The following is a 10,747-nucleotide window of genomic DNA, read 5'->3' on the forward strand; positions in this document are numbered from 1 at the left end:
ACAGAACAGAGCAAAACAGTAAGTAATAATAGATGTAAAACTACTTGTAACTACAATTTTGGTACATGAAAAAAAAAAATACCTTAAAATATTAGTATAATCCACAATACCACCGATACCGACTTCGACTATGGCCACATCCACCCTTTCCTTCAGGAACACGTTGAAAGCAAGCACCGTGAGAAACGCAAAGTACTTCGGCATGTCACCTTCGAAAGACTGAAAAAAAAACAATATTAAGCATCGCAAAAGTTGAGTGGTAATAGTAAATATTCTCCTGATTTCAGCCACTTACGACTAGCCAAGTACATAGACCCAGGAGATGTGGCGCAGACATATATAGTACGTGACAGGTCGAGATGGTGATCAAGGTTAGGATCCACAATTTCACACCCACACAGCGCCCGCGCTAAGCTGGTGCGGGATAGGGCGTTTGACATGCGGGTGTGCGGGGAGTCGTCCCCCCCCCTCCCCACCTTTTACCTCGATTGCCATCTCGACCTGTTGTGTCCTATAGTTACATTGTCTTCCTAAGACCATGTGTCGTCTCAATCACCAGGCAGAATTCAAAGTTAAATATTGAGTAAGGTAAGTAAATTAATAAGAGTTTTATTCGTAGGTATATTAAGAAGCTGTGATAGCCTAGTGGTTAGGACGTCCGCCTTCTAATCGGAGGTCGGGGGTTCGTTCCCGGGTATGCACCTGTAACTTTTCGGAGTTATGTGCGTTTTAATTAATTAAATATCACTTGCTTTAACGGTGAAGGAAAACATCGAGGAAACCTGCATGCCTGAGAGTTCTCTATAATGTTCTCAAAGGTGTGTGAAGTCTACCAATCCGCACATGGCCAGCGTGGTAGACTATGGCCAAAACCCTTCTCACTCTGAGAGGAGACCCGTGCTCTGTAGTGAGCCGGTGATGGGTTGATCATGATGATGATGATGATATTAAAACGCGTTTATTAAAGCGTGCATGAAAGTCAGGTCCGCATGGTCCAGTAAAAAAGGAGGCTCTTCACTCACTTGTGTACTATATAACGCGTTGTAAACTTGAGAAAAATGTTCTGCAAACTGGCTCCTTGTTAGCGTAATACCATCGAGACGTATCCGTTCTCGTACTTCCACCAAGTGCGGCGACGAGTAGAAGCCCGTGCGAAAACCGTGTGTGTGGAGGATCGATTCGCACATTGCGCTTGTGGATCCCTGCAAGACAAGGTTGCAAGATAATACAACCCGTCGGAAATAACTGCGAACCTGACTTAGTCACGTCATGCAACACGCTCGCGTTGGCGCCGATACTGGATAGGCAAAAACGGGCGAGCTGCAGGGAAGCGCATTCCAGCGATGTGCGCAGATATTTCCGAGACATGTTGTACTTAAGGCCCTATATTGAAAGTGAAGCGATGATAGTCTAGTGTTAATGACATCAACATTCTAATCGGGGAGTCCGGGGTTCGATCTCTGACATGTACCTTCAAATTTTCGGAACTATGTTTTTCATTATTAAGAAATTAAATATCACTTTCTTTTAATGGGAAAGGAAAAGTTCTAAAACCTGCATACCTGAGCCCTTTTCATACTCAGTAGTTGAGATGATAGAAAATTTTGCAAATTTGGGAAGCCTATAATTACTAAATAATTATTTCATGATTATATAGGTACTTCATGAACTAGAAACACAATTTATTGGATACAGTGGTTTCGATGAAAAAAAAATCACGAAAATAGCTCTTAGCATCCAAATTTTTTAGTTTTAATTGAAAATTGTGGTTAGCTCTGTATTTTTTTTATGAAATGGATAATAACAATTTCTAAAAAGTCATGAAATTGTTTTTCGTTTATTAACTATGTAGTACACTACAGTGAACAAATCTATGCTTCTTACATTTTACTAAAAATCAATTTCATAATAACCCCTTAAATCAACATCAACAGCCTATTAGAATCCAGTGCTGGACATGTAGACCCTTCTGAGGATGTGCTACTGCCAACCACAAAGTCCTCCACCTTTCCCATATTGCCTAAAATATTTACTTTGCCTTTGGTGCCAGCTACATGTATCACAGACAGTTGATCCAGCATTGGCATTGTGACACCAGTCCTCTGTAGATAGTTCTTCATGTCCTCTAGGTTTGTGCATTTCTGGAGAATATAAAGATTAACTTTTTAGTTTTTAGGCCATATTGAATTAAACACTTGCGGCTGTATTCCAATAGTCTATATAAATAAATACTTTATAGTCTAAATAAATGCATATTGAATTAAATACTTGCAGCCGTATTCCAAAAATATAATTATGCATTATATTCTATTCAATAGACCCTTTGCAGTTTCGATAACTGCAAAGTGTCGCTACTAGATCGCATTAAACAGTCGCTTCAGTACTGAGTGAACATACATACCACAAATTTCGTCACTGGCAGTAAGTGAAACCGTGGCCGAGTGGTCAAGGCATCGGGCGCGAACCCAGAAGATGCAGGTTCGATTCCTGCCGGTTACGCAATTTTTGATATGTATGTATTTAAAATTATTTAGTTATTTATTTCCTTGAAGTGTAGGTAAAACACTATCATAAAAATTATAAAAATATAGGTGGTTTCATATTTGTTTTAAACAAAAACATTGTTCTTACTTACTTGTCCAATCCTGATATCTTTGCGTATCTGCTCAATAGTAGATTTATTTGATTGCAACAAGTTTAACTTATGTACAGCATCCTGAAATATAAACAAACTAGATTGAAATTTTTGAATGGATTTAGTTTTTTTTTTAATCGCGTGGAAACTCTTTGATTTTCTAGGATAAAAAATGCTGCCTATATCACTCTTCTTCTCCTTTCTTCCATGGTATCTTTTTCGTATTTAGACGTAGGGCTCCGTCTGTTGTACGTAAGATCCCTGGTGCTTATGTCAACCTATGTCACTTTCCAGGCCTTTAACTATATCTGCGCAAAAAAACTGTGTTTTTGTTGATCTGTTGCTCCGTGATTATGTGAAAGTATGCTATGCAAGACCTAAATTTTAATAGCATACTCAGAATCAGTTCTATGCCAAGTTGAAATGAAACCAAAGTAACTAGGTATACACACTTTCAAATAAAACTGATTCAGATTTGACGTAAATATTCAGTAACAAGCTGATTCTCTCGTATAGACTTATTTGGTGGGGATTTGGGTTTTTGATCGCCTCCTCCTCTTTTTAGAAGAAAACTAAATATGATTTGCACAAGTACCTCGTAAGTGGGCTTTGAAGAAAACATTCTGAAAGCTAGCCTATTCACTAAGAAAATACGACAACTGCCGACGCTATGCATGGGCACACTACAAATAAATATAATACGTATACGTATACGTAAGTGTATACTGTATAGTAACTACACTGATGAGGCGCAATTACTTCGAAACTGTAGCAAAAAGTGACCTCGGTCTACGCCGCACAAGTTTGAGAAACACCGCACTAAGCATTGATGACTGTACTGATAAATATCACAAGACCAAGTAAGATTTATACGATTTCCGATAATTATTTGACACCTGACCCGCAGTAATAACATCGAGAACCTAATTTAACTGGAAAACACTGTTTGAACTTTGAATTACAAGAAAAACATAACCTTTACACTGTGAATAACCTCAAAAAACTACTTTATTTTGACAATCAGCTGTTCAAACTTAGTCCAAAAATACGCAGGGGACATAAAACTTTCAATTAATTTTAATTTTATACAAAAATGTAATTTTCTTAAAAATGATTATTATAATAAAATAGAAAGTCTTCTATTCTAATGAGGTTTCCAGGCATAGAGTACATTGTGTTTCCAGGCAACGTTCGAGATTATTTTTTTCTCGTCTAGTGTGGGGTATCGTTGAATAGGTCTTAAAAATGCTGTGGGCGAGGGAACATCATTTTTCGTGTGTTAATTTTTGTTATAGTCAAGTGTTCCCCCCTTTATCAGCCAAATGGTAGTAGGTATAATTCACAGCAGTAGTATATATAACCAATAGGGTTCACAGGTTAAGGAGTTATTCGAGGTCAAAATGATTGTGACTAGGGAACCCTACCACTGCGCGTGGCCCGTTTTGTTATAATATTCCTTGAAGTACGGAGAAAAATCTAAAAAATTGCCTGAAAGTCTAAAAACAACACTTCTATATTCCCATACAAAAGTATCGTAATAATACTTAAGTCAATTTGAACTTTAATACCATACGATAGAGTTTAAATGTTAGTGGAGGGGTTCCGGGAAGGCAAAAGTCCAAAAACAACACTTTTCTATGTCAGCTAGTAATAAAATAAAAAACATATTCATAGAAAACTTTTTATTTATGTGGGTAAGTACCTTGGTACTTAACTTTATCCGAAAAATTATAAACTAGGTACCTACTATAATAGAACACAGATAAAAGGAAAAAGACCAAAAAGACAGTAGTTAGGTCACAGATTCAATAAAAAAAAAATGAAGCCAATTTCCCTTAACACCCACTGGTACACTTTCACGAAACATGACTTTCATTCATCAATCTTTTTCCTTTGATTTGTGTAATTAAATTATTCTGCTAATTAAGAACTAACTAGTCAGCAGTCTCAAAAAACAATTATTAAGCTAGATCTCCATGTACATACATGGTTGACAAACAAGCTTCATAGAGAGATTGACGTTGCATGGAGTTTTTGGAACATTCGCTTGGATTCTGTTCATCTACCCTAGAACTACTACTTGAGTGTACACTCAGAAACGTATATATATCTACCGCGGACAGCGAATCTGTAATTATATTTCAGTCCGGGGTGGACAGATGATTACACATTTTCCAGTATACATCCTAGGGTGGCTGTTTTAGGGTGGATAAACAGAATGATCTTTACCATCTAGCATGTACGCACGTGTAAATCTAGCATTACATTCGGGAATGAACATACATAATATATTGAGGTAGTCTCCGAGTGACGAGACTAAAATACAAATCAGACATTTTATCCACAATTGATTTTAATACAAATAAAAAATGCATCAATTTATACAATAGACATTCATATTATTAATCATATACGCGCGGCGGTTAACTTAAAGCATCCACAAATGTGCCAACATGTATTAGTAAGTTGGGGGTAGGTTGACCAATTTTTTTTTAAATTTAGGTACAAGCTGGCCCTTGACTGCAATCTCACCTGGTGGTAAGCGATGGTCTATGATAGAAACGGGCTAACCGGGAAGGGGTATGGCAGTTTTTATTAAACCCATACCCCTTTGGTTTTTACACGGCATCGTACCGGTACGCTAAATCGCTCGGCAGCACGGCTTTGCCGGTAAGGTTTTGCTGGTAACTAGCCACGGCCGAAGCCTTCCACCAGACCAGACCAGAAATTTAGAAATTATGAAATTCCTAATCCCTGCCAGGAAACGAAACAAGGACCTCCCAATAATAAGACCACAGCGCTTACCACTGCACCAGGGAGGTCGCCAAAATATACTTAAATCAGAGTTGGAAGTTGGCATATCTGTAAACGCGTTAACACGAGAGCTTCAACAAGGTTTGACTCAGAACTGCCAAACCATCACACTCCATACATACACCATTCATATTTCATACATTCCATCCATACATACACACCAATAAATACACAACACGATCTTAAAACACTTCATATCCTACGTTATGTATTACACAGGTTATGTACACTGCACATAACTAACTGATTTACAATTGCATAGAGTATATTGGAAGGTCATATTACCCTAATATTAATAACTGTGGACTTGCTACCCTATACAAATGCTGACAAGTATGACTCGACACCTCCCAGTAACTGCACTCACAATTTCAATTGAAATTGCAAGATATTATTGTGTTAGTATAGTAAATATTATAATGTTAAAATAACCAAATTTTGAGCTAAGTTAGACCTGTTGGCCTTTGAATAGGATTAAAAGTTTACCGTTTTTAATTTAAGACTGTTAAAACATGTAATAATTCATTAATAAAGATCTAAAGTCATACTCAACACAATTATAAATCAGCATCCCTAAGCAACAAACTTTGACAAAATATAGTATGATAAACCCAATCGACAGTTGACTGAATTTCTCACACTAAAATACAAACAAATTTTGATAAGATGAATAATTCAGCCAATAACGACTGTGATATCCACAATGCAATTACAAGTTTGATACTAGTTGCACAATATACGTAATCTGCAGCGACCTGTTAGAGATCACTTTTGGCTATAATCGCTTTCAACTTTTCTAACAGTCCTTTTGGTTACAACTCATCTTTAAATTCGTCATCATCACCAGGAGCGCCTTGGGGCGGGACTCCACCTTGGCCTTGGTACAGCTTGGCAATGATTGGCTGAACAACATCTTCTAATGATTTCTTCTGCTTCTTGTATTCTTCCGAGTCAGCGTCTTGGTTGTCTTCTAGCCATTTGATTGCAACGTCAATGGCTTCCTCCATTTTCGTCTTTTCATCATCTGATAACTGTAACAAGGAGAAAAATATGTTAAAGAGCTGTTTATTTTTTAGAATGAGATAAATCAAGAATGTATGAGGTTACCAAATAGACGTTTTGGATTGATAACTAATAATATTTGTTTTATATAAAATGTAATACTGCCTAGTGTGAAAAATCCAACTCAAAAAAATCTAATATAATGATTAGTTTAGAAAATTATGTGGCACATGAGGAAAAGTAAAAACAAATAGAAAAAAATGTCATGTGATACCAACCTTAGCACCAAGTTTCTCCTTATCCTGGAGCTGGTTTTTGATTGAGTATGCGTAGCTCTCCAGTTCATTCCTTGACTCTACACGCTCCTTCAACTTCTTGTCGTCATCTGCGAACTTCTCTGCATCCTTGATCATCCTCTCGATATCCTCAGGTGTTAGCCTGTTCTGGTCATTGGTGATAACAATCTTTTCCCTGTTTCCTGTACCCTTATCTTCTGCTGATACTTGAAGGATACCGTTGGCGTCGATTTCGAATGTGACTTCGATCTGTGGAATTCCTCTAGGTGCAGGTGGGATGCCAGTCAAGTCGAATTTTCCGAGTAAATGGTTGTCTTTCGTCATTGGACGCTCTCCCTCATAAACTTGGATTGTTACAGTGTGTTGATTGTCACTTGCTGTTGAGAAGATCTGGGACTTCTTTGTTGGGATGACTGTGTTACGTGGGATAAGCTTGGTCATCACACCTCCAACGGTTTCGATACCCATAGTCAGAGGGTTAACGTCGAGAAGTACGATCGCGTCGGTATCTTGTTCACCACTCAGAACACCAGCTTGTACGGCAGCACCATACGCGACAGCCTCATCAGGGTTAATGCCTCGGGATGGCTCCTTGCCGTTGAAGAATTCCTTGACCAACTGCTGCACTTTGGGAATACGAGTGGAACCACCAACCAGCACAATTTCATCAACATCTTTCTTGTTCATGTCAGCATCCTCCAATACTTTCTGGACAGGTTTAAGAGTCGATCTGAATAAGTCCATGTTCAATTCTTCAAACTTAGCCCTGGTAAGAGTTTCAGAGAAATCTTCACCTTCGAAGAACGATTCAATTTCAATCTTGACCTGGTGGCTGGAAGATAATGCTCTCTTTGCCTTTTCGACTTCACGTCGCAATTTCTGGACAGCACGGTTGTCTTTCCTGATGTCTTTGCCCTTCTTCTTTTTGTATAACTTAATGAAGTGCTCCATAACCCTCTGGTCGAAGTCCTCACCTCCCAAATGTGTGTCACCGTTGGTCGCAACTACTTCAAATACTCCATTATCGATAGTTAAGAGCGACACGTCAAAAGTACCACCACCCAAGTCAAATACTAGAACATTCTTTTCGCCTTCCTTCTTGTCAAGACCGTAGGCGATAGCTGCAGCGGTAGGCTCATTGATAATTCTCATGACGTTCAAACCAGCGATTACACCAGCATCCTTGGTAGCTTGACGTTGAGCATCGTTGAAATAGGCTGGGACGGTGACAACAGCATGGGTGACCTTCTTACCGAGGTAAGCTTCAGCAGTTTCCTTCATTTTGGTTAAAACCATGGCGGAGATTTCTTCGGGGGCAAAGACCTTCTCACCTTGTGCTGTTTTGACGGCAACATGAGGTTTGCTGTTCTTTTCAACAACCTTGAAGGGGAAGAATTTTACGTCATGTTGGACAGTGGTGTCGGTCCACTCACGACCAATGAGACGCTTGGCATCAAACACTGTGTTCTCAGGATTGGTTGTGAGCTGGTTCTTGGCTGCATCACCAATGAGACGCTCGCCGTCAGCTGTAAAGGCTACGTAAGATGGAGTGATACGGTTACCCTGATCGTTGGCAATGATTTCCACTCGGCCATTCTTGTACACACCCACACTGTGGACAAAGAAACATCATTAATTTCATATTTTAGCTCATTTATTGGATCTATGTACTGAATTAGGTAAGTACTTGTCGTGTTTTAATTTTCTATCTTCTTTCTATGTTTCCTATGTGACCTATTTATGAGTTAAGCATGATTTATTTCCACTTACCATGAGTATGTGGTACCCAAGTCGATACCAATCACTGTGCCGATGTCCTTATCCTTCTCCTTCTTCTCCTCGGCGCAGACCGCCAGCACACACGCTAGAGCTAGCAAGTACCACCGCATTTTCACCATGCAATTCCTTTACTTCTAAAACTGTAACAAAAATAGAATAGAAAATGAAATAAAAACTATATTATTTTTCCTAGAAAATCACGTATATATAGTCGAGAAATACACTAAATGAAGTAAAGGATGAGTTATGGAATGGCAAAGTTCAATAATCTCTCAAGGGCATAGTTTGGTACTTCCTAAGGACACGTCATATCTCTAGAATTACGGTATTTACCGGTGAAAGTGGTAGAAAATAGGAATTCTGAAATTAAAGCACTGGGCCCTAGAATAGGGCCTGGGAATAGATTTCTATAGCTATAGAAAGGAGTAACGGGTTGTCATAACGGTACAAAATGGGCCACCGCGCCGGCCCACTAAAATGTCTATCGAGAATATTCCATACATATCTTTCACTTCGTGATTCTATTCTATTTTGAATAAATATAATGATTTATAACATCTCTTTTAATAAAAAAGTTTTGATAAATCGTAGAAAATTGGAAAAATATCAAGTTTCAGTGAAATTAAAACGTCAGATCTGATTGATTAAATAGAGGTTATAAAAATATTTCGTGAATATTATTTGGGATTAATTAAACGATTAAAACAAGTCAGTTAAACATAACTTACCAAATAAATTAATAATTTCGCTTCTATTTGAATGAAAATTCACTGACACGTCAATCTACACAGATCACTTGGAAAATTCACTATGCGCAATGTTCTATCACTTTCAGTAGTTCGACAAAAACTGAATTTGGCCACGCCGCCATCGCAGTTATTTAGCGCTTGTGTCGATCGTGTGCTGATGCGATTGGCTAAGAGTTTGATGACGTATTCCGACATTCCAGATGATTGGGCCAAGTTAACAGATTTGTTTGCACCTCATTGGCCCACGTTTATAACTGGTAGAGTTATTCCTATTGAGATGACATGTATAGCACGTGATTGGTCAATGAAATTTTTGGCGTAAAGTTCAAAATTTCGAAAGTAATCAAACGCAACTTTTCTCGATGTTTCGTTTTGGATGATTCATTGCTATTTCGAAAACTTTACTATGAAATATTATTATTAAAATACTTACTTCAATTTAATGGATAGCTTTAGAAATGTTTTATCATTTATCGAGTTTAAACAACCAAGTTTTGTTCCCATGTATCTTAATACCAATTTTTAATTTTATTTAGACTTACTAAAAGACACAAAATCAGTACCTTTTCAGTATGCAATAGGAGAAAAAACTCAGTACAGAATACAGATGCAGTCACAAGTACGCAGTAGAGTCAAAAAGTATTAATTTTTTTCATCACACATAATTTAGCTTTCTAATGGTGAAAGAATTAATGAAATCGGCTCATTAGTTTCAGAGTTTATCGATTACAGACTAACAAATCTTTCCTCTTTATAATATTACTAGCGACTCACCCCGGCTTCGCACGGGTAGCTTATTATAATTTTTGTAGGAATCTCAATTAAAAAAAAAAATATATAACCCAATTTACTCAGGAATAATGTGGCTTTCTACTGATGAAGATTTTCACAATCGGTTCAGTAGTTCCAGAGATTACCCCTACAAACTTTACCTCTTTATAATTATAGTATAGATATATACAAGCGGATACCCGGCGTGTATACAATAGGTATAATATACTAGCTTATAACGTGATTTTCTGCATGGGTATAGATAAAGACCGAGTGACATAGGCTGGGTACTTTTTATCCCGGAAAATCAAAGAGCCCCACGGGATTTTTAAAAAACCTAATTCCACGCGGACGAAGTCGCGGGCACCAGCTAGTTAAAGTATATTTGTATAGATATGGCTATGTGGCTAATTCTGTTGTATAGTCAGCGACAGGTCGAGATGGCAAGCGGGGTATGAGGCTAGGGGACGCCCAGCAAACCCGCACGTCACCCGCGCTCGTCCGTAGTGGGTTCTGTGCGAGGCGTTCCCTCCCCGATTGCCATTTCGATCTTTCGCGTACTATACCCCATCTCTAAACTAGAATGACAGGTTATAGTGCTATCGTTTTCCGCAGGGAGCATTATGATAGCGATAGCAAGCAATCAGTAGCCTTATTATAAATGCGTAAGTGTTTGTTTGTTAGTTTGTCCTACAATCACG

The 10,747-nt window shown here is 38.2% G+C and overlaps 2 protein-coding genes across 5 annotated transcripts in view; both read right to left on the reverse strand.

The window, feature by feature from the left end:
• LOC117981852 (folylpolyglutamate synthase, mitochondrial-like) overlaps positions 1–3,748 on the reverse strand; it is a 31,595-nt gene extending 27,847 nt beyond the window's left edge. For 3 of the 4 annotated variants that reach the window (XM_069497998.1, XM_069498001.1, XM_034968074.2), the window contains exons 1-5: positions 3,231–3,605; positions 2,636–2,716; positions 2,034–2,141; positions 1,023–1,202; positions 83–219 (exon numbers count right to left, since the gene is read on the reverse strand). In XM_069497998.1, coding sequence (XP_069354099.1) covers positions 83–219; positions 1,023–1,202; positions 2,034–2,141; positions 2,636–2,716; positions 3,231–3,311 — 587 coding nt within the window. In that variant the 5' untranslated portion in view covers positions 3,312–3,605. The other variant, XM_069497999.1, reaches the window with a different exon arrangement.
• A 554-nt stretch (positions 3,749–4,302) lies between these two features.
• On the reverse strand, positions 4,303–9,401 carry Hsc70-3 (heat shock protein 70 cognate 3). Its single transcript, XM_034968061.2, has 4 exons — positions 9,255–9,401; positions 8,518–8,666; positions 6,730–8,359; positions 4,303–6,480 (listed from the first exon to the last, which is right to left on the reverse strand). The coding sequence occupies exons 2-4, from the start codon at positions 8,643–8,645 to the stop codon at positions 6,262–6,264; spliced, it is 1,977 nt and encodes a 658-aa protein (XP_034823952.1). The 5' UTR covers positions 8,646–8,666; positions 9,255–9,401; the 3' UTR covers positions 4,303–6,261.
• Between the last annotated feature and the right edge of the window lie 1,346 nt (positions 9,402–10,747).

Source organism: Maniola hyperantus, chromosome 4, assembly GCF_902806685.2.
Source record: "Maniola hyperantus chromosome 4, iAphHyp1.2, whole genome shotgun sequence".
NCBI classification, from domain to species: domain Eukaryota; kingdom Metazoa; phylum Arthropoda; class Insecta; order Lepidoptera; family Nymphalidae; genus Maniola; species Maniola hyperantus.